Here is a 25,774-nt window from a genome sequence, read left to right as displayed (position 1 = left end):
CACTGCAGTTCATTTTTATGGACTAAACATTTTTTCTTTTTTCTTCTTCTTTCTTTTTTTTTTGTAGAAAATGTTATTAAGTTGTGAGATAATCTTAGGTGCCATTAGCGAGATTTTCATTATGCAACGGAACGTACGAATTTTCATTATTTGAGTAAACTGAATTAGAAATGTGGGATCAGTTATGACAGATGATTTTCTATAAATGGATATGCTGATTCTCTGATTTTCTATTCTTGTATTCTCCGGAAGTAACCTGCCACGAAGACATTTTATTATACATTTCCGACCTAGATTTTCTAGATTTTATTTACTCGATTTATAGTATACAGTTGCCTTATTTTACTTAACTTTTAAATGCTGTACTTCCTATTCTTATTTCTTCCAAAATTAACTCCTATACTGAAGTTTTATTCTCGCCTTTTCATCTTAATTCATCTGGTTAATTACATCATCATTCGCAATAATTAAAATTTGCAATCGTAAGAATGTATAGAATGTATATAAATAAAAATATATATAAAATATAGCACAAATCACAATATATACTATGCCATTTAATACGTAAAACAAACTTCTATACGTAGATTGTCTATATGTGCTTATGAAACTATACTACAAAGCATGAACACCTTTGCATAAACATTTTACTGATCAATAGATTGCAGATTTGTATGCATTTATAGGGGAGATGCAAAATTGCACAGAATACACACAGTGTGAAAACATATTTTAAAATACATAAAACATCCAAAGTATAAAGCTTTCTGTAATACTTGGTAGGTAAAACAATTACTTCTTTCAGTCATGCTGTCGAAAATATGAATTTGCACATATATATATGTATAATTTGCAATAGAAATCTCAGCCGTCTGCCAATTATGCTTCACAAAATAATCCACGAAAGAATACGTCAATCACGGCTAATCCCGTAGTTACCATTAACAGAAATAGTGACACGTGAATTAATAAACAGCAATCACGTAGCAGACACAGTGTCTCCATTCATCGACTAAACGATTTACAACCTAATCCATTCTCCCTTGGTACCGAATCCCAGGGAGGAAAGTGTCGCGCTTTTAAATTGTGTTTCCGCATCGGCAGTCCTGTTTCAATGAATAATTACTAAGGAACGAACGAACGGAAGTGGAAACGCGATTGGAGGAGCGGCGCGATAGCTCGGTGTGTTTCAAGCGGATTCGCGCAGCGTGGGAACGATTCCGCTCTGGATGAGCCGAGCCTTCGTTGACTCCGGGAGCCGTGGAATGTTCACCGGCAACTTCTTCCTTCTTCACCCTCTCTTCCTCTCTCTCTCTCTCTCTCTGTCGCTCCTCCTTCTTTCGTACCAATGGGCCTCCTGGTTTTATCTCGTCGTCAAGTTTCAACTGATAAACGTCGCGAAACGTCCTCTTGTCGTACGTTTGTCTCGTTCAATGTTCTCTTGACATCTTTCTTGCTCTGTAGCGCAACACTTTGCGTCAATTTTCATGTCACTTTTTACTTGTTATCTTCCAGGTACGTTCTTATCTGTGGTTTCGATCTTCTCGATGTTCCTTCTATTTTAGTTTAGATATTTTAGTTTAAATTTAGTTAGCGAAATATCGTTGGTGTTGGTATCAGGTTTTTTCGCGATTTTGTGGGATCGGAGGTTAAGTGCTTTGAACATTCTGGTCGATTTGTGGTGGGATACGTCAGTATTAATGAAATAACGGCGGTTAATAGCGTTTATCGATAATCTGGTACGTCAATTTTGCATTAAATCAATGTTAAAAGCGATATTACTAGTAGTGAATGATGGAGTAATGACATCATATTAGAGTAACGCTTAGTACCCTCTTATAAAATCAGTAAATTTTAAATTTGTGTCATTTATCAAGAAAGCTACCGATGGTACATTAAGCTCAAATTTAATATCAGTAGTTTTTGATTAAGTTAATCTCAACATCTTCGTCATTTCAAGATAATCTTTTCTTGATTTCAAATATATCAGAACAAAAACTACAGTTCACCATCTTTTCTTTTTATCCTTTCTGTTGTTTGTATGCATGAATTGTACTCGTGTGTATTACCTGAAAGAGATTTGCATTTTGGTTATTTATGATTTCAATCCGATTTATTCCAAACAAATAACTTTATTTAACTTATTAATCATCACTTAATACATACCTTAATAAACACTTCATCTTCCTGGAACACGACCTAATCGAAACGAGAAAAGCGTTGGCAGGTCCAGCGAGACACGTTGTCGAATGTTCAGATAACCGGAAGTTAACACGCATTTCGATAATCGAGATTCCACCGCGTGTCCACGTATTTGCATGTCGCTTTACAGGGGCAATAAATATTTATTAGAATTTACGCTGCCTGGAATACGTATTCCCTGGAACGTGTCACGGAAAAATCGATATGTTCCAAAGTGGAATCTCAGTCGACATTTCCTGCGCAGTAAGATTCACTCATTGCTCGATTTTTCTTCTTCTTTTTTCACTTCCTTTTCGTCCCATTTATTCGTATCTCGATATTACTGGAAGAGGGACTATAACAATAACGGTAATAATAATAAAGAAATGACCGAAGCTACGCGGCTGTTGCAGAAGCTATCGCGACTGATTAATATTTATGAGAATCGGCTATCTGCATATCGATCCCTCGGGACATTCGGTTGCTACCCGTAGGGATTTCCCAATGTATATTTACATCCATTACTTATTCGACGATGTGTCTCGCGATCTTTCGAGAAATAGAGCTGTCTGAATTTTGTCATCGGTATAAATTAGAGCTGAGACGCCCCGCGACTCTTGCCAGGAAGTCAGCAACTTTGGATGATACGGCTAAGGTAACGGTTGTATATGGCAGCATAGATAAAGTGTAATTTTGATATGCCGTTGATTCGAAATACTATATTTTATGCGAAGAACACGATAAGTCGTATTATCCACTTTTTACAGGACAATTGGTTTTAAAATTCCATACGTTGCCAATTAGTCCTATGTTATCAAAATTTTCCCTTTATCTGATTTTCATATTGAACGTGTATTTCTCTATTCACTTTGTAATTTAAAAAATGTTGCTCAGTTCCAACATGGTCATAAGGCTCACAGTAAATGTATAACAATCCATAATCTAAAAATTATTTTATAATTTGGAAGAAATATAAATTCTAAAAATTTGAATCCTTAATATTATTAAATTCAGCCATTAACGAAATAACGATTATCTATGCACATCAGTTTTCTAAGTGAATCATTGTTCCACCGTTTTTAAAATCGCACAAATATTTAACGAAAATCGAGTGTTTTAGATGGAAAATATGCAAATGCAGAGAAGTAAGGCACATTGGTGAGAGCAGTGTAAAAGCCACATGGTGTTACAAGCTCCGTGGAAATTGAAGGATGCCAGGGGAATGGATAATACGGCCGGTTGCGTCACATTCTCGTCGCGGCATTGAAAACGAGCAAAAGTACCGCGGGCCATTTAAGGTACTTGTCTCGTCGCGTTCCCGTTTTACCGTAAAGGTTGCTCTCTCGCAACATTCCGGCTAGAAGGTTCTTCAGGTGAACAAACGCACGCGACATGATTGAACATGTTAAATTTTAAGATCTCCCAGGGAACTCGGCGAAATGCGGATTCTCTCTTTTTTCTTCCATATTTTCTTCATAAAAAAGCAAGACCACGAAGACAAGGCAGAAATTGCCTGCTTCCACTTAAATGTACGGAACAAGAAGACGAAACAGATAGTTGCTTAATTATATCGATATAGTTACCAACGTAGGAATAAATATGAAACATCTAAGGAGTGAAAGGAAAGGTTACCTTAAAGTTGGAAAATTTCAGTAAAATAATAATTATCTAACTAGATTCTTTTTCTTTAACTAGTATATATGGATAAAACTATGAATTTGTATAAATATCTACAGTCTAGTAATCATTTTCTATAGCACCATCGTTAGGCTCAAAATTTATTTTCTCTTAGGAAAAATGGTGACCATCATCGACGTAATTTAAATTTCTGAGAGTCAAACATGAATCTATTTAATTTCAATTGTTTAAAGAATATTGCTATACCGTATTAGCGAATACTTACAAGAAACGCTTATAACAATATTACTTAAAATAACACTTGACCTCAAACTCCGACCTCAAACGCTAACTTTATTTCTATATAAAAGACACGAAGCATAGGTTCTACAGTTTCCGAACAAGTCGAAGCTTCATGAACAAAGTATTAGGTCGTATATCTAAAACATCAAGAACTTTATAAGAGGGAGTCAAGAAGTTCTTTTTGACGCGGACAGGACACCACCGAGTCGCAAAAACAGATCGAAACGCGGAACGTTATAACAAAATTATGAACTCCCTACAACAGATTCATGCCATATTCACATTCAGCGAAGGTAGCGGCGTACAACGTGAACTATATCGCATAGTGCGTCACGTGCGTTGCTTCCTGCAATCATGCCGCACGTTTCTGCTGTTTAACATCCCCAGATGGACACTAATCTTCCGTTTTGGGTTTACGGGGACCGGAAATCGTTCGTGTCACATTGTACATTCACCGAACTACTGCCAACATTTAATGTCGTGTATAGATATCATATTTCGCGATATGACCATATTATAATATTGTAATCTGGGATGAAACCGGAAGGGGATAGTTCTGTGGTACAAAAGGAAGGATTTGTCGGTTGGATATGGCACATATCATTTTTCTCTATTTTTATGGAATTTGGAAATGGCTCCTTTGGGATAGGAATTAGGGATTTTATAAATGGACTGGAAGATTAATCGGGGTATAGAGATCCTTTTTTCTTTCACTAGTATAGAAATCGATCGATTATTAAAATGGAAGGAATTGAATGTTCGTTTAAATTTAAATGTACGTAGAAATTTTAAATTATTATATTATGATTGATGATCATATATGATGATATTATATATCATTATATTAGATAATATTCAAATCCTACAATGGTCAAAATGTTTTATACGTACGTGGCTCATCTTTAAGATAGAAGCACAGTGTAGGTACATTACCATTTTTGTTATAAAAATAATTTCAAGTATATAATATTGCGTACATATAACAATTAAGACAACCTTTTATCAGTGATAATTAAATCTGACGGAGTCAAACTTTTACATCGAGAATCGCTCCGATTGTCTCTACCCTATCGCTCTACTCTAATCAAGAACCATCGATTCTCAAAAATGTTTGATATCTAACACATGTTTGCACCGGAAGCGTCATAAACATTATCATCCTCTCTCCTATAAGGATAGTTTTAATACCAACATAGTTGGGCTTCCGGGTACACGGATGAGGCTTTATCGTGGTACACGATGTGTTGCGAAAGCTCGTTCACGAGGAGGTGCACTAAATTGCTTCTTAATTGCGCGCCACGAACTTGCTTTAACGTGTATACACGTGTTTGTTCCTCCTATGTGCATAGGCCACGTATGTGCGCGTCTATACTTACATAAGTGAATAAACGAGCAAGAGGGACACCGAGAAAGAAACAAAAGAAAAAAATAAGAGACAGAAAAAAGGAGAATCCGAGACAAGGACTGAATAGAAGGTTAGAAAGAGAAAGAAGAAACGCGTATGCAAATCTGCTGCATCCTTTGGCGCACAACGTGCGAGCATCGGCGTATACGAAGTTTGATTGTGCTTATGTGATCGTGATTGGTCGCTTCAAAGGCGTGGGAGACAAAGCAATTACGACGTCAGGGCTGGATCCAATCTGATACGCTGTTCTGATTATATTGTTCATTTCCCTGATGAAACTGGCGTTATCCTAGAAACCCGGTCTATGGACTAGATTTCGCTTAGTTAATACGGAGATTGATCGTTTGAGAATCAGGTTTCAGGAACAATCTTGCTTTCACAGTGTTTGATATTATTTATTCTGTGACATGTTAATTGACGTTTCAGTATTCGAAGCACGCGAATGGGCGTTTTGTGCGAGTTAATTACGTTGCAACGGATACGTATGGCACTTGAGTAACCTCAGGAGATTCGAATAGTATTAAATAAATGACGTAGAAATAACAATCAAAGCCATTTCAGTATATTTCTAGATTTCTTATATCTGTGGATTTATCGTGAATATATAGATTGCAGTCGTTAATTTGTGTTCCGTATAATTAGACTCATATGTTTATTAATGAAGCCACGAGCCGTACTTCCGCTGCGTATTATCGCGTATTAATGACTTTCTGACTTCCAGGATGCGATTTATCGTTATTCTTTACAAATTATATTACGATCGAATTGTCTACTGCCTATATATATAATTCGAATTTTCGATGAATATAATTATAACAAAGTAGCTGGCATAATCTCTTGAACTAAAAACTTATATTTCTTTTATATCAGTTCCTGTTATCCTATATGAAATAGTATTGCATTAGAGTAAAACGGTCGAAAAATAATCTGTAGGTATATACGTAGACTTCATCGTCACGTTGATCATTCACTTAGAAAAAAATTTCCGTCGTTAACATGACAACGACCTATTAATGGCGTGATTATAATCAGGTACTAATTCAATCGCAGCAACGGATTAACAAGCGCCAAAGCAACGATAACAAGTTCCAATAACTATCCTTAGTAACACACTACGTTAACGAGAGATAATAATCGGTACAATTACAGAGAGAGGTGATCGTACGATTCGCCTAATATATCCAGATGATAAATTAAGTTATATCGATTCAACTGCAATATTGCCTCTTTCCATCTTCATAAGCAAAATGGTACACGATTGCGTTACGTCTTCTTCTATTTCATTCGCGGTACGTAGTAGTTTCTGCGTTTGCGCTTCGTTCAATTCGTTCACGGCGCCGGCGTTCTCCCTTTTTCTCTTTTTTTTCAGCGCATGTTACTTCTACGATATAACCACGGTATAAATATTCATGAATTTCGTGGCTCTGCTCCCCCTCAGTCATCTCTGTTTCACGTCCATGTCATTTTCCTCTCACCCGTTAAACGCGAACCCGTTTCCCTCCGCCTTTCCATTTCTTTCTTTTTCTCCCTTTTTCCCGTCTTTCTACTCATCTCGTGTCACGCCAGCACCCTTTATACACAGCTGCCAAGGGTTCCCCGAGGAATGGTTTGTGGTAATTGGCTCACGGAATCAGTCATCGTACTCGTGTATTTTATTTCGGCTTTGCTGTATATTGTAATAGCTTCTTTTTTTTGGGGTAACTCTGCAGGACTAGATAAGGGGAATTCGGTCGAAAGCAACAAACGTTCTTTGCTTCTGGATATTTGGAATTCGTACATTTCAAATTTGCGAGGCTAATAACTGCAAGCAGAGAAACTTTGAATTCCCAGAAATTGCAGGAATTTTCTAATATCAACTATTATTAGTCGTAATATTAGAACGACAGTTCTTCCTTCTTAGGAATGATAGCGTTACATTGAGAGAAGATGGTCGTGAATTTTCTGTAAGGAAAAGGTTTAGATACCGTTTGCATTGTCGTGTCGGTGGTCACGGATCGTCGATCCTTCCGGTCCGGCTTTCACCGTTAAGGCTCATCCTGAATGCTCTTTCGAGCGAGACAGATTGTTCCAACGCTTATTGTTCTCGTGCGACATAAATCAAGCAGGTTGATCGAGAACACTACTTCTGATCGTGAATTCCTTCTTCGAACTTAAGTGCACTGGCTTCTTTGGACAGACATCGTTGTTTTTCTCTTGTTGTTTTATACCAATCTTAATTTCCTCACCAATTATTTCTTCCCTTGCAGCCAAAGATATCATCGCTTCGATAAAGTTACATTGTATTGGTATTATTAAACACTAAATCGAACAACATTTATCAAGCTTTAATTTACCTGTAGTTCAAAATGCCAAACAAGTGACGAATAGAGTGTGAAATGGAATTATTCCATAGGAAATTGGCATTCGTTGCAGTAGCAATACGTTCAATCTCGCAAAAGGAATTCGCGATCAAACGCTTGTTCCGTGCGCGGTTAAAGAGATTGATCTTTCATAAATCATTTATACAAACGTTTGAACATTTTCAATGTTTGATTTTTAACTATAAAGGATGTTAGAAAATTATTTGTATTCTGTGTTGAACGACCATAATCCGAAAAATCTCAAACCGAAAAGTCAGACGATCTAAACATCCTAATTTTGGAGATGTCGACATAAAAAATACCACAAATCTGATATTCTTATATTTGCAAATTTGTAAATCTAGAAATCACAAAGTCGAAGATCTAAAATTGTCCTTCCTGGTTTTACTATATGCGAATAAACTAAATAATCAATAAAATTGTATGAGTATTCTTCTATTGTAATAAAAAATCTGTATTCCTACTGTCGTCTTAACAACGTTTCGTCGGTATTTCTCGAAGCAAATATTTTTTCTTTTGCATACCAATTATGATGATTCAATAGCGTCGAGTTGTCAAAGAAACAGGTGTCGGATGCATCCGAATAGGCGTGGAAAGGACAAACGTAGGAAAAGTTGAGAAAATAAGCGAGAACGAAAGCGCCGTTTTAACCATCGCCGGTAAAACGAGAAGCTCTTTTATTTCTTCTGCTTTCTCCTTAATTAGCGAGCTACCCAGCCGCTAATTATTACGTTACGTTTGCATTAGGCGGCATCCACGACCTGACTCTCTTACACGTTTCACGTTTCATCCAAATTCGCCCTTTACTTCCTCTTCTTTCTTTTACCAAATTTTCTTCTCTTTTTCGTCGTGCTTCCGCTTTGACAGAAATAAAAGCGGAGGCACAAAGACGAAAAGTTGTTCAAAACGCAAAGAAAACCCTTTGAAAGGATCGCTGTAGTTTTTGTTTTTTACGACACATCGTCGGTATAAAGGGTTAGACAATATAAATTTGAAGTATAAAATTGAAGAAGTCGTAAAATATTTATTAGCTAAAAACGATTTGAGGACTTATTTAACATAATCGGTAAAGACAGAAAAATATTGGTCGAGAGTGGTGGAATATTGCAATTGCAATAAAAATTAATAATAGTTGTATTAAAATAATAATTACGTTCTCTGCAGAAAATGATTTACGGTGAATCTTTTATCAAGATTTATTGTTGAAAGATTATCAAAGTTCAAATAGAGAAAAAATTCAATTTTATCTCCATGGATTTATTAAAATTTCACAATGTATTAGTAGCGATGATGAAGAACCATTCAAAAACTCCGCGTTACCATTTATTATTAGATTTACGTATTCATACAATAAATATAAAAAATATTCTTCATTTTCCATTTTTATTAACAGTTCATTAATCTTGCGATTTATTGCGGAAGGAAAGTATCGCGTTGTCATGATTTTTAATTAAAACAGCTACTGCGTTTCGCTTTGTTCATCAAAGATATTTCATTTTTGTAATCAAATCGTCAAAAAGTACTACCGAAACCACATTTTTTTTTTATGTAATTCCTTTTTTATATAATAAGGGAATTTCAGAATACAATTTCTTTCTCTGCAAGACCTGCGATACTTAAATGCCTAATAAAATTACCATGATTCCTAGTATGGCGTTTAACTATTAAAGTAAGCAACTACACGTGAAACCGCGAAGAACGAGAAATGCGTTACGGGAGTAAGAAGCTTCTTTCTGTTTATTTAAATGAAACTTCACGCCCGCGAGATTACACGAACGGTCTACAGCTGTGATAATTAAGCAGAATCTCATGAATATTAAAGAGACAGCGTACGCATGTGCACTTACTATGTATGGAATAGGCGACGATATTCATTGAACAGAGACAAGGAGCAAAGTTTTCAATTAACCAACTTTTATCTCGAGTTATTGCTTACCAAACTTGCTGCTGTCTGTAAAACTCGTATTTTCCTTTGCATAAATTAACTGTGAAAATATTCCAAGAGTAACGATCACGCATCCCTCCATATTGTATATATTGCATTTCACCGCATTTTTTAAAACACGAGATATGAAAATTGTGTACCACATCGGAAGAGGGTCACGGAATCGAATGAATAAAATTTGCAAAACAAATAGTGAAACGTGCCATCACTTTTGTAGCAAAAAAATTCTCAGTTAAATTAGAAGTATCTTTTTTCTATAGTTTTTTAAAGTTTACTATTTTTAATTGGAAAATTTAACAGGAACTTTTATTTCATTACTAGTTCGTCTGTAGATTTATCGTTATTTATTACAAAGCCTGATATTGGAAGTCTTTTAAATTGAAGGATTTACTTTGATATTTGATATAATGTCGATGCAATTGAATTTTCAATAACCCTTTACGAGTATACGGACTTGTAATTCAGGCCAAACTCAAACCCATGTGTTGCGACAGGAATAAGTTGAATAATAGAAAGGGCTTCTCCGGAAAGCGTAGTAAAAAGATTGTACGGAGAGCTTTATTTGTAGAAGCACGACCTATTTCCAAGAACTTAGAAGAGAATATATAGGTCGTTAATTAATTGTTAATGGTGTGCTAGGATTAAATTTGAGAATTCGGGCATTTCCTAAGATCCGAAGAGTTTTATTTCTTTGCATTGAGTTTCTCTGTGGAACATTTTACAATTCTACAACAATTCTACAACATGAAAATAATTAACCTAGATGTTCAAAAGAGTTGAAAAATTTCATTCTTAGACCTCTAAATCAATGATCCTTCATTAATAATATTTCTATCTGCGAAGATACCACGAATGATGCAGTTTTTATAAGGGAAGAGGAAAATTTGCGCGATAAAATAGTTTGCAAGTCCTTAATTGCGTGTATTAATACCAATGAACAATTTATCTGAAGTATCAGAATTGGTAGAAGCGAGAACACGTGAAAATTTACACGATGCACGAGAGAAACACGATAGTCTGCAAGTTTTGAATCGTATCTATTAATTTCAATTTTTAATTCAACTCTGCTCGAGTGCTGTAAAAAACTAATTTGAAAAATGGAAAATCTGGATACTTCTGTACGCATAAAAGATCAGCTTTTCCGAGGCGTCATGAATAATAATTTTTAGCTTCCATATCTATCAATTACAATTTAACTTTCTCAAGTAGAGTAATTATTTTCGAAGAGAATAAAATTTACATGGCTTATAAAGAAACGTTGACAACTCCTTGATCGTATTAATTCTAATTTAACTTTCCTCAAGGTTTCACCGACCTAGATATCACCTTCGTCGCGAAACCTTAGTGTAAATTATGCTCTAGTCGATCTCTATTAGGAAAAAAGAACCTATTTCCATTAATGAGATTCGCGCGAATAAAAAACCCGAACGTATCGATAGGTTCAGTTAGAGAAGATATTTTTCTAGCTAGAAATCTTTCGTGTCACTAGAAATTCTGGAACGCTCTTTCCTTTAGCTTTATTCGCCGATCGATGCTTCTTTTCTAAGAGGATGTGTGCTCCATTGAGCAATGCCGTGCAATGGCTCTGCGGAGGCTCGTAAATACAAATTACATCGGCATTATCCACCCTATTCTAAGATAGCAGGAATCTGCACTGAGATATTGCCGCATAGATTTCGGAATTAATGTGCCAGTAACATCTGCAATCTGTCCTTATCCTAATACTTCAGAACCTTCGGGAAAATATTCGCGTTCCCTTAAGTACAGTGATAAATCTGCGTATGCAGAAATGATAATATAGTGAAGCTACGTTTTGCAGGAATTTTGGATGTAAAGCTGGATTTGGTTAGTTCAGAGTGTCGTTTGTGGAGCGTAGAATGTTATCTGAGAAAATTAGGAATGTGGCCAAAAAATTTCATTCTATATTTTTTATCTATATTTTTGTAAGAAAAGATACGCGTATAAAATATTGGGTACATAAAATATGTAAAAATATAGAATATGCAAATATGTGTACAATATGCAAAGTATAGGTACATGTAAAATATATCAAAGATAACATTTCTTGGCCAACTTTATCATAGATAGTGAAGAGATACTGAAAGAGAAATAAAATTCGATACTTGTCCGCGATTCGTAGCTTTTTATAGATATTAATTTAACTTTATTTATTTAATTTATTGATTTCTTTTAATTCTTTCCTTCAACGTTGATTTACTATTGATCGTTTGAAACTTACTTTCTTAAGCAACACTAATTTATAATTTACAAAGAATAATTAATCGTCAATTTTTCATCTTTACTGGCAACCAAATGTGAGATCAGAAACCTCGTTAATTTTCCTTGGATAATCTACTCTCCGCACGAATATCCCTGTAAATTGACAGTGTAGCAAGTTTACACTTGAAATCCCTTGGCAACGAGGTACACTCGGACTGGTGAAGCCAAACCACGAAATTTACGTTTCGCGAGGACGCGCCTCTGTTTCAAGAATTATCATCCATTCTGAAACTTCTGACAGAAGAAGGATCCACTATAGCAACTTGCATTCCAACGGTGAAAAAGGAAATGGTGGAAGAACAAGCTTGCCAGAATATACGCGTCAGCTTTCCGCTGTTCGCGCAAAAATGGAATTTCCTAATGAGATTTTTCTTCCTCCAGTTCTCAGCATCATTTATATCGTCCTCGCGAATCGAATCTACATTTACCTCCAACTTTGAATTAAACGAGTGCAGAAAATTTCGTCCGTTAATTTCTATTAGTCGAAACAGTCGTGGAAAATCCAGTTTAACAGTGAAATATGGAATGAATCATTAGGAGAAGCTTCTACAAATTTGAAAAACAGAGTGATTTTATGATTAATTTGTGAAAATGGTTTTAATTCGATTTCAACGGATTTCATTTTGTGGATCTAATTGGGAACTTACGAACTCCGGAAATTTATATAAACTAAATTAGTTGCGTTATTTAGAACTTTGTGTACTTTTAAAAAAAAGGAAAAAAAAAAAAGGAAACGGAGTTAAAAGAAAAAGAATTTAACTTGAAAACTTTCAATCTATACAGTAGCATTTCAAATTCATAACATTTATAGACTAATGTAGTTTCGTTTAAGGAATTTTGGATCTTCAAAATGTATTTAACAATGAAAATTTTAATTAGGAAGTTTTCGGCTTTTGAGATATATAAACTGGTGTCTCTTAAATTTTCGCTGATTTTTCAATGAAATTTTTTGAGCGCATTTTCTAAAACACAATTACTCTTTTATAAAATGAAATTGTTTGTTTTCTTTTATTGGCGAAAGTAAATGTTTATTTTATTTTATTGCTTGTATGCAATTTGGAAAGGAAAGAAAATCGCTATTTTGCCGCGGCTTCAGTTGCGATCCTGTAAATGAAACTGTCATCTGCCGAACGCTCCCTCCATTTGACAAAAGGGATCGGCAAACCAGTATATGTCCATTTCGGAATTGAACTCCAGGGGGTCGTGCATTAGAAATTGCCACGGCTCGGAATAAACGTGACAACTCCAGCTGTTTCTCTATAATAAACGAAATTACTCGCTCATTTTGCATCCAGTCTGTTTAATCTAATGTTTGTTCCTTAATTTATTCTAACTCTGGCTTATCTCTAGCTTCGCAGAATTGTTCTTAAACTCTTCTCATTTACGTCTTTTAATTTGTTTAATTGATTCATTTCGATCTTCCAACCTGTGCGTGTAATTATTCTCTTTTAATCACAATGTGATTGCAGCAGTTTCGTAGTACTAGAACTTCTTTCTGTACCATTATCTCATTCAATTGTTTTAACGTGTATCTAACAATAAGGAATTATTATGTTCGTAGTAATAAACAGTTATTTTCCAAATTTGATACTTTATAACTTGTGTGTAAATTTGAAATAATTTCAATTAAAAATTAATACTCACTTTTTTTATATTCTATTTGCAGTAAAATGTAAATTCACGGCTCTATTAGCATTGTAATAATGTCAGCCAAATCCACCGTAGTTAAAGAATTAATTGGCAAAGCCAAATTAACTTGTGTCACCTGGATTATAAATATTTTAAGCGATTAAATTATTGATATGTTTATTTCCAAACAAAAAATCAAACGGAATAGATTATTTCGAAGATTACAAAAATATATTCGTATCACTTGGATTATCAATATTTTGAACGACCAAATCATTAATTTATTTCTCTTCGAATAGAAAATCGAAGACGATCTATTGTTTCTATTGTTATGAAATTATAGATATCTTAATAATACACTTGACCATTGGCTCATGATTTCTTCCTCGATTTTCCACTTCATTTATTTTGTTTATTTATTATTTATTTATTTTCCATACTCCTTTGTATCACAGGCCCATAGTTACCGTGCCTCTCTTATGATCAAAAGCATTCATTTATTTATTTATTTTCCATTTTGCTTTGTATTGACAAGAAGCCACCATAGACCCATAGATACCGTGCCTCCCTTATGACTAAAGTCGCTAACAGTAAGGCGCGTAAATCAACGAGCAAACTTGGTTGAACGCAACGAGGATTTATCGAACGCGTCCTTTTCCCTGTGTAATGATAAATTATGACGATCGAATATCGAGTTCCATCGAGGGGGAACAATGTGTATGTACATACACAGTACCCTTAATAATACGAGGGACCGTAAGCCTCGAATTTTTAGGGGATGTTTATTCTGCCATCGCTATAGATATTCGTTGTCAAAGCTTGCGCTCTAAGGGTTGCGTCTGAACGATAAACTAGAGTTGTGAAGCTTAAAGCAAGAGTTTATCAACCTTTCAACGTAACTCTAAATATTAATAAGTCTTACGTGTTATTAATTCACATGGTTTCTGCATGATTCAAAATATATAATAGTAGAGAAGTTTATATGAATAATTACATATCAATAGAATAATAATTACAATATTAATGCAATACCAAAAGAGTGATATAATGTTTGCAAATTAGAGTGTACCATTTATAAAGTATTTTAAATGAAATCTATATATAATTTAACTCGTGTAGTCTTTGCGAAAGTAATTGCAGAAGTTTTTGCTTTCTAGGATCATTTCACGAATATATACCACTTGCAGACATTCTATAAATCTTTGTTCTCTCCGCGAGAAATATAACTACAGTTTTCACTTGTTTATTTTCCCATAGAAATGTTTTATATCACAGAGATTCACGCTCCATAAATCGTCTTTCATTTTCTTGAATCAGATTCACCTCGAAAGAGAAAATCAACTATTCTCAATAACAGGAGTGAGAATCATAGTGGTATAAGTCCACTCCTATTCTTCGTGAAATAGTGGTCTGTGTTTATCAAAAAATCCATTATATTTTTCAAATCATTTATCGAGGAAGCAAAGAAGAGGATAGAGTTTAATAGAGTGTAAATAAGAACAAAGGTTAAAGTTACACTGATGTATATTTAAGGAAATTTGCTAGTATAATATGGTTTAGGATTAGAGTAGAATTAAGGAAAAAGTATTGAAAGTGTAAAATAAATTTTAGGTAAATAACTATCGACATAGATCCCTAAGTTTAAACATAAACGTACAATAGACATTTAGTCTAACGTATGATAAATTTAACTTACAACTTAATTAATTATGAAACTAAAGGAGTAATACGTTGAAGATTAAAATGGGTAATTATAAATCCAGAACTTCAAAATCTCAACCTACATCACTACGATTTTCAGCCTGCCATTTTCTGCAACCTCCACTCATATTTTTATCGTAAAAAGAATTTAGTATCAAGATTTTTAGCACCGTTCTACCTTTTTCCTTTTTAAAATCGGTGCTCGCAATTTGATCATGTTTAAACAATCGTTAAAACAATTGTTAACGTCATCGTTAGATCTCGCAGAACAGCCTTCCATTGGATACAGCATTAAAATGCTCGTGAAGATTATAAAGATTTAGTAATTAAACAGAGTAGACTTAATGCTATGTTATCCAGGCCTCGTAAAGAGAGAACCTTGAATGCAATGTTGTACGGGATTTCACCCTTTGTTGCTTTTAATCTTTGACGTACCACCGGCAATTCTTCGTTGTAATCTCTACTCCGTAATCAGATAATCTACATTTAATTAAAGGGAAACTCTTGATTGAAGAATAGCAATTAACTAGGGACATTGTGCGAATATCTATAGTGATGTAATATGACGCATTGTTACGTAGCCAAGGTGATATATTCCGGGGCAATAGGAAAATTGCAAAACATTACTGCAGCGGAAATAATAGTGTACGTTGGAGAAAATGTGTGAAAACCAGATATGTAGATCGTCCAGAGTTTCCTTTTTTATTATCTGTTGGAATCTTGGTGATAAGTGTAAATGTTGAAATCGTAGGGAACATTGTATTCTCTTCGTTATGAAACGAATCAAGATGGTGAAATGGAGTACATGATGTAATATTTTTTGTAATAATAAGCAGTGACATAAATTCCGTTAATTTTCTGTAACACCATGTTACGGGACTTGCAGGTTTTACGTGCTTCTGTATCTATAGATACATTAAATTTTGTTTACCATTGTGGTACAATATTTCAATAGCGTAACATTAGACACATCAGTACCAATTGAATTGATGATTTATTCGTATCTATTATTATTTTTATATATGCATATTCTATTAAGTATAAATTTATAGCAACTATATAGCAAAATATATATGATAAATATATAAAAAGATAAAAATAAAATGAAACAAAGATAAGAAATATATAGCAAATATTCGATATAACAAATATTACAGTATAATAAATTTTTAATTACTAAACGTATAGCAAATTCTATTTTAAGCATAAGAAGTATTTCTAATATCTCAAAATCCAAGTTCATGAAGTATCTTCTATTTCCTTAAATCCAAATTTAATAACAGAAAAGAAGATCGTCTATACAATTGAAACCTAGTAATAAGGGAGAATTATTTTACGGTAGAAAATCGTTTCAATCGTTTAATTAGGGGGTGAGAAGTGATTGCAGAAACGTCAAACGGAGATTCGTATCAAAGCTCTCGCACCATGACCGCGGATTCTTTAAACAAAGATGTTGAGTGTCACGTGAATTTCAGATGGTCCCTTTATTCATCCTGGGAACACAAGCTCCGTGAAGGACCACTCAGAAAAATGAGCGCAGCCGTAGAAAACGGCGTGGAGACCTCGAAACCGCGCGGCGTTTTCTCGAGGGCATTCGCTAAACGGGCGCAGCCCTTCGAGGAAGGTGAGTCTTGCAGGAAAAAAAAAGTGGTATATGGATTACCATGGTGCACATGGGGCTTTCTTGGTGATTGGTCGTTGCTATTTCATAAAGCACAATATCGTAGAGGATGCAGCTGAAACTGACTTTGAAAGAAGTGTCTAATCTTCTAATAAATTGCTTTTAGAAAAGGAGTAGCTGGAGCGGGTGAAAGGTTTAAGGAAAATCGTAGAAAATAGCATTTTTAACAGAAAGATACTTTAATATACGATAATACTTTACAACTTGATCGGTATCTCCGATCTTTTTCAAACTTCAATATATTGAAAAGTGCTTCTTAAAGAGGTAAAATATCATTTTAAGAAGTATCGCAGAAAATGAGAAACACTTTTTAATTTGTATTAAAACTAAACCTTAACCTTATCTAAAACTAACTAATTTTGGTTAAAATGTTTAACAAAAATTCCTCTTGCTTATTCTTAGTCGGGCATAAAAATTTGAGTACTACAGCAAGGTTAATGGTAGATCTCACAGCTATAAATCGTAATTGAAGGTATTACAGCGAAGTTTCAGAGATCTTGAAACTCTGAAAATAAATTAAAGTTGTATAGGTATTTCCATGTAATCTATATTTAGTGCTTTTTTATCTATGTTTTTTACGGATAGTGCCACTTTTTATTCCTTAAACCTTGGCAAAAAGTTTTCGATGAGATGTAACAACGCTGATCTAGTCGGTAGTAATTATATATTGCCAATAAAAGTGCTATTTATAAAATTACCTTTAACTTTTTATCATATTCTTTCAGTGAAGTTTATTTTCGTTATACTAGCTCAGACAAGTTTATTTTTATTACAATAGACTAACTTTATTATTTTTTTTTTTTAATACGCGCTATGGTATTTTATATTTCGAAACATTCTTGATTTCTATACAAATAGAAGTATAAAATTATTACTAATTAAAAGCTACTCAATTATTACCAATTGAAGATTAGTGAAAATCTCAGCGAAATTATAACAATATTTATGATACCATTTATATTAGGTCGTCCGAAAAGTCTCTTTCGTTTTATAAGGAAATAATGGATGCACAACATTTTCCGTTTTATATTATTTTATCGAATTATGTATGATCCATTTTGTTCTATCAAAATAAAGATCACAACGTTCGACAGATTAGGTTTCATGTTTGTATAAAGATGAGTCGTTATAAAAGACGTGTCTGTAAAAGTTAGACACTTTCCGGACAACCTAATAGCAATAAAAGGGTTAATCTTCTGTCTGCAAAAATAGTACGAATATGCACGCGAATAAAAGCTGGCTATTTTGTCGAGTATATCTCGACGTATCGAATAGGTTTCATTTTCGAGGAAAGATCGTAAAGAATATTCCTCCGGTCTGTGCGGAGGCGCATAATATCAAGCTATCCCATATATCAGGCTAACCCCTTCGCGGTTCCCTGCTGGTCTCATAGCGACCTCGTGCTGGAAGCGCACTTAACGTGCTTGCGTGTTTGCACGTAGACCTATATACCAGCTGGGAGGGTCGCCTACGTCTACGTAAGCCCTTTATGTGCCTTAATGCACATACCTGACCGTAACCCGATGCGTGTACTTGCCTGTCTTAACTCTCTGCAAACGTAAAACCATCTCCTCCAAAGGAATACGAAAAGATATTAAGGCGGACAATCAAACGGATACCACGATTTTTAAACATCTTTCACTCTCTAACGAACGAAAGCGCAGGATTTAATGTGAATATCCGACGGAATCGAAGGGAAATGAGCGATTTATTACTAAAACAAATCGGAACGATTAATTGGTACTTTTCCAGAAATGTTTTAAATTTACAATTTTTCTTTCATACAGGTTTTATACCTTAATCATTGATAAATCCTGTGTTAACTATTCTATGATTATATGTAGTATTTTTGATCACGGTAATATTCGTTTTCATAGTATTCTTCAACGTATCTGTTTGATCACTCCCAATGAAAGTTCTTACTTATTAAAAAGTCTACTAAAATCTTATTTAAACTGGCCAATTAAACGTTCAAGATATTTTAGACATTTTTCTATCTGTCATTTTTACCTCAACTCTCAGAAACTTCACTTTTCTTCGATAGAACAATGCTTAAAAATACTGGAACTTTTGAACTGACCGCTTTTTTATTTTCAATAATATAACGTCGATCATATGTTAGCTTTATCTACAAAACTTCACTTCCGTAACGAACCGTCTACGTACTTCAAATTTTATCTCGATACTTTCTAATAAATGAGAATTTGATGGGATATAAATCGAGTATCGAATTGAACGAAGGATTGGAAAACAGAGAGAGAGAGAGAGAGAGGAGTTTCGAGAGCTCGCTACATTGACGTTTATGAGAGTTCGATAGGTGTACTAATGCATCGATATCCACCAAAACAGTACAGTGCTCCGAATTGTGGAAAATGTCATCGAATTTCGATGTTTTCCGTCAATTACACATTACCTCAATCGTTCCTGATAATCTCCCACTGTACTACGTAGTATAACGCGCAATGAACATTGTTGATAATAGTTGAATAATGTGAAGAAAATTTCATACAATATGACATTTTATTTCCCAATATCAGATCCATCGGATGATGATATTTTTAAAACGCAAACTAAAAAATTTCGTTGGATTTTAAACAATTTTCTATAAGAAATTTTATTCTTAAAAGTTTCTAACATAATAAATTTTATGTACAACTTATTGCACATTTTGAATTCCCTGTACGAAATTTGTTCCTATATATCCTTAAATCCGGATGACGTGACGACAATATTAATGTTTGAAATGTAGAATTTTCTACGAACATCTTGCTGCAAATTCTGAATTTTTCACGCGAGGTTTTCATCCCTAGCGCTTTTCCCTTAATATGTTCACGTTCAGGCGACGATAATATTTACAACATGAAATTTTCTAGAAATCTTTCTGCGAATCCTAGAATAATTCTCTGCGGTTCTTTATACGGGGAAATTCTCTATAGAATTCTCTACAAATCCTATTACAACGCTCAGTCCACTGTAACATTTGTCATCAAGTCAATGATCGAATAAATTACGATTAAATACTGAAATAAAAGATTCACGAGGAATTAATAAACGGTTGATTTTCATCTGTTAACTAGCCGGAGCAACTTATTTACACGGCAAAGATTGTTGGTAACTTCGTTAGTCGGGTAATTGCCGGTGTTCGCTTTCGGCCATGGTGTAATTGCTCGAATTTGAAAACTAATTAAGCGAGAATGTTTAAAGGTTCGTTACGTGGGGCGCAACGAAACGGATTTCTTATCTCGTCGCTTAATTACTCGCTGCGTACAACTTCTTGATGAAAGGATGTAACACTTGGTCGAAGGTGTGAGCAGAATAAACTTAACGCAATTACGCCATGAATTATTTGTATCGCCCGGATGAGGAATAAAATGAAATTACTGAGAATGTTCATCGACTCGGAATCCTCTCTAGAAGATAAAACTTTCAGAAATATTCGTAATATCGAGGTAATCGATAGGAAACTTTTTTATTATGAAACTTTTGGGCATGTTCATTAATATTTGCTGAAAATGTCTCATCATGTATCAATGATATTACGTTTGCTCGTGTTATTCATTTTAATAATATTATATTTGTAATATTATATTGGCTGTGAATATAATTGAAAGTCGCAAGAAAAAGACATGACATAATATTAATGGGTTTTTACGACTAAAAGGATATATTTTAATATACAGTAGTTAAGAGAACTTAATAAATTTAAAAATATAATCGATGAAGTTTAGTAGAACTCAAAGATAGAAACGTTAAGTGTATGTAAAGTTTAGAAAAAAAGTAATTTGGATGTTATTCGATATCATTGGAATTTTTAAATTTTAAAGTTCGACAATTTGAATTTAGTTCAATTTTTGAAGAACGATATTTTCAACCTTGTTCAAGTTTGCCAATCTACCATTGTTCCCAATTTTCAGAATTCTAACTTCCAATTAGTCTCGTTTTTCGACAGATCTACTTGGGTCAGTTTTCACAGTTCCAGTTTCACTATCAACCAATTTTCAAACGAATTTCCAAATCTGTAAATTCTTACTTGATCCCAATTTTCAAAGTTCAATGATTAATTGCAGTTTCAATTATCGATTGTCGGTCGATTTCTGCTTTCAAAATTCTCAACCTTCAGCTTATCTCAATGTCTAAGTTTCGAATACATTTAAATTACGTGTAAATACATCTAAAAAATTCGAAGATTCTAATTTTTCAACTCATTTCAGTGTGACCATATTTTCAAATTTCTTACCTTATTTTCTAAAATTCTAAATTTTCAACCTCTTCGTGACTCCCGAAATTCTATTCCGAAATCCTAAAACCACGTCTCTATAATGGCGGCTGTATGAATGGGAGCATTGTCTTCTTGAAAAATAGTCTTTTGATCTCCTATTTCAGTTATGAAAGGCAATAATTCGTCATGTAACATCTCCTGATATTCTCCAGCGTTCAACTTACCCTTTACAAAAACGAATTCACTTGACACATCCAGACACGAATAATGCTTTCTTGGAAATATTCTAGAAATAATGCAACAACCGCGTTTGAATCTATAATTATTCCAAACACCGTATACCCTGGCACTCTGAAGATCTTAAAATCATGTAAATCGAGAAAAAATCAAATTTATTTCGCTTACCATTCCATACATCGATCGTTTCAAAACTTTCGACCACGAACGTGTTGTGAATCGACAGAAAGCATCGATAGAAAATCGAAAACAGTCGATTGGTAACCCATCGAACATCGATTCGAATTCAGCGAATTGATGTCGAAACAATTCAAACGAAAGTTTCTCGTGCGAGTTGTACATCAAAGCGCACTCGAGAAAGTCGAACGCGATGTATCAGGAGGAGGAAGAAAAGGACGAGACATAGGGATGGCGTGGCTCATCGTCTCTGACCTATGATCGAAACGAGCTTGTCGATAACAGTTTGGCACCCCTCGGGCCTTTCCACCTTCGCGCCACGAGCACCAAGCTCTGAGAATTCAATTATCCCGTCGCAGCAACGACTTCGACGAAGGTAATGCGAGATGAACGAGTCAGGAAACGACGGCCATCTTGTCAGCACAAATTCCATGGTTCCTGGTCTTTTGTATTTAACCCTGCCTTTGAATTTTCACGTTATAATCTTGGCCTTTTTTTTTCGAGTCGAAGAAGTTCGTTTCAGGGAATTAAAATTCTACGTTAACGTTTTGTCGGTCGCATTGTGTCTGTTATAATTATGATATATCTTTTGAATAAATTACATAGAATCCATCATCATTATCAAATCTTTATCATATTATCTTCACTTATTTTCTACACGCATAAGTGTTATATGAATTTCGTTTATTTATTTTCTGATTGTCCCATACAGTTACAGAAATTGGGATTATAATCTTTTTCTGATCGTCCACTTTCGCTGGATCATTAGACTCACAAATTGCCGATCTTTTCAGCGCATTCGTAAATCGCTTTACTTTAGTAGAACACTTTCAAACACGGGAATCGTTTGTCTCGCGCTCAAGTGGCGAATAAATTAAAAGAAAGGCTGAAGTCACGTAAACGCGACGGCAGTCGACAACAGATGGCAGAACGAAGTCACGTCTACGCGACACCAGTTGTCAAAGTGTTTTAACAAAGATTTTTTCGTATTTTCCTCGAATTTATGGAATTTTTTTATGATAAAATGATTTAAAGAGTTAATCTTGGGATTTCTATTTTACCAAAAAATATTTCGAATGAAAGTTACTGTTCGACCATCGTAAGATTTAATGACACAGTTTTTATTTATTATTGTAATTATTACGATAAAATTAATTGAATTCATGATTTATAAAATTCTGGGTAACCCAACTAATTAAACTAAAAATGGTACAATCTGCAAACGAACTTTGGCTTGCTTGCTTTTTCTTCCTACTTTATTCTCATTTCTTCTATCTCCTTATTATTTCGCTGGTTTAGTTGATGTTACAAGATTCATATTACAAGGTTATTTATATTGTGTTGCAGCCCTCAATACCTTAAACCGCTTAAACAAAGAAGGTGAAGCACTTGCCCTCGAAGATGACCTCACAACGCACCCCACCTTGGCTTTGATGCGGCGCATCCTCGCAGATGCACAGGTGAGTCCGCCGATTACATTTCGTATTCCATAAAATTACACGCAGCGAGTGAGGCTTGCTCGATAGTAAAATTTTTATAATTACATTTATGAATATCTTTCCGCCTGGCAGAGGAGCAAACACACCTTTACGTCTAATTAAACGGTGCATATTAATTCGAATCTTTCCAATTCTCCAATAAATTACAAATATTAATAAATCGAGCCTCGAGTATGAACTGTGATTAACAAACATTAATGTACGGAGGCTCGTGCAAATGGTCGATATTTTTACCACGCTCTTAATAAACACCCGGGCAATCATCGAATCAACAATTCCGAAGCTGAAAGTTATATCATCAAAAATTTATATCGGGTTCACTGCAACGCCGTTTCCGTATAAATATCATCGACTCGTGTAACGAGTTTCATCGAACGAAAATCACGGGATGAAAACTCATCCATACGGAATCGCACAGTTTATTTATCCCTTTATTATTGATTTAATTAAACGGCTGCTACCACTCACCCTACCCGTCGATATATCCAATAAATTTTCCACGGAAATGAAACGAAGCAACGTCTCACGCACACCCTCGTGAATTTTCATTTTACTGTTTCTTTTTTTACTCCTCCTCCCTCTCTCGTCCTCTTTCTCTCTCTTACCCCTTCTTTCTCTATTTCCATATCTTCTTTTGTTGTTCTTTTGCCACTCTTTTCTTCATTCGTTTTTTCCCCTCACGTATCTCGCTACTCATAGGCATTCGCCGGGAATTGCAGCTATCTTTCTGGGAAAAAAATGATAAAATTTAAAGGAAATATAGGAAACAGGAGCGTGCAATTATCGAACATAGGGAATCACATACCGCGTAAACACGTTTGTCGAACGAGTCTCATGCCGATGATCATTGCGGTGTTCCTGAAATTAACGTAATTAAACGGCCAGAACGTAATTAATTGCACGACGATTGTGGATAGTGACTGTTGCTGCTAGATCGGGAAGGATAATCCACTGTGTTGCGTTCTTTGTTTGAGAATCGGCTTTCGCCTCTTCGTTCGGTCGTCGAGTGAGTTAATGGCATTGAATATTCCTGTTGAGTCGAGGAAACGGTTAATCCTGCTACACTCGGGTCTGTATAACTCGAAATGGATGCTATATGTTTTCAATAGACATTATCAAAATATACACTGGCTCGCGAGAATATTTGAACATTTATCATGGGAAGCTTTTATGCCCATAAAACACTTCGGAGTTTTCCCAAAAGGATAAATTAAACTCTACGTAAACGTACAGCAGCGAAATCAAGAAATAATTTCTTATATTAGTTGAAATTTTCCTGGAACGAAGATTTATTGTCTGATTTCCTATTATAACAAGCGAGAAGTAGTATTAGTCAGTAAGTAGTCAGACACGCCCAGCCACGCGCGGTCTTTAATCCAACGAAGACCAAACAGTAAAATAATGTAAAAATGTTGTATAAACACAACGAGTGTAAACAAAATGGATTATCTGCATCTTGCCATGAAGGTTTTTCTCATTTTCTAGTCACGATTCCTAGCAGAACTGACAGTCCTTTCGAAAATTAACAGAAAGAGGTCCTCCAGCCGAAAACGAGGACGCAGCGGAAATTGTCCGCGGCGCCGCGCCGGTACGAACAGACACGTTTTCAATCTCACACCTTGTCGACGAGAATGATCAATAGCACCGGTGAAAAATACCTGGCGAGGAAAGGGATGAGGGTGCACGCGAGAGAATTCTGTACGAGACATATCTCGAAGTTGAAATCGAGCGTGAAGCCAGTAATGTTCAGATTTCGATCGTTCCTTCGACGTATTTCTAACGAAATTATCGCTGAAAGTATCGAGGAAGCTAGAGAAATTGGTTCCTCTCCGTTTCAAGTAATTCCCGCCTCAGAGAACTGTACAACTTCTGTGATATCTAGAAGGTTCACGCTTCACCGACGTCGACGTACTTAGTTTTATTTTCATCCTTCCGGAACACGTTCAGAAAATAAGAAAAAATTCATCAATTTTTCTTCAAATTGTTGCATTTTGGCTTGAGATATTAGTATGAAAATTTACATCTATATTAAAGAGGCTTCTATTAGTATTCCTATATAATTTCTTCAATGTTTTTCAAGTAACGTATTATTTCAAATATTTATATTTTAGGTTTAAAAATTATCTGCCATGGTTAATGAAATTTTTAAGTAGACCGATAACTGGTATATTCTTTCGTTAAAGTGTTAATCGACCATCAGCTCCATTCGTCCATTTGGGAATTTAAACACAAATGAATACTTTGCTTTATTTTACTTTTTACAAGCAATAATACGCTTAAAGAAGATTCCAAAAGAATTTTATATTCCATCATATAAACGAACACAATTTCCATGGTCTATTCTAACATAAGTATTAATTCGAATATAAATTCCATAAGAAGAGGGCAACGAATTAAAATTCTCCTACTTACACTACGATGTTGAGAGACCTTGTAAAAGGCAAAGAAAGTGATTGATTGATCTGAAAATTTGCTGATTTGAAAATCAGCGTTTTTGAAGTCCTAGCAAGATGCAAAGCGGGCTCGATATGCAAATGGTG

At 34.8% G+C, this 25,774-nt stretch overlaps 1 protein-coding gene across 18 annotated transcripts in view; it reads left to right on the top strand.

The window, feature by feature from the left end:
• Positions 1 to 25,774, top strand: part of LOC100651897 (kazrin) — a 138,657-nt gene that overhangs the window by 61,084 nt on the left and 51,799 nt on the right. For 16 of the 18 annotated variants that reach the window (XM_020866616.2, XM_048411929.1, XM_048411920.1 and 13 more), the window contains one exon: positions 23,083 to 23,195. In XM_020866616.2, the coding sequence (XP_020722275.1) occupies positions 23,169 to 23,195 (27 nt within the window). In that variant the 5' untranslated portion in view covers positions 23,083 to 23,168. Of the gene's footprint in view, positions 1 to 16,896; positions 17,046 to 23,082; positions 23,196 to 25,774 lie in introns of all 18 variants that reach the window. The other 2 variants (XM_012316477.3, XM_020866611.2) reach the window with 1 other exon arrangement.

This window comes from Bombus terrestris, chromosome 14 (assembly GCF_910591885.1).
Source record: "Bombus terrestris chromosome 14, iyBomTerr1.2, whole genome shotgun sequence".
Lineage (NCBI taxonomy): Eukaryota > Metazoa > Arthropoda > Insecta > Hymenoptera > Apidae > Bombus > Bombus terrestris.
This window is presented reverse-complemented; position numbering and strand designations above follow the sequence as displayed.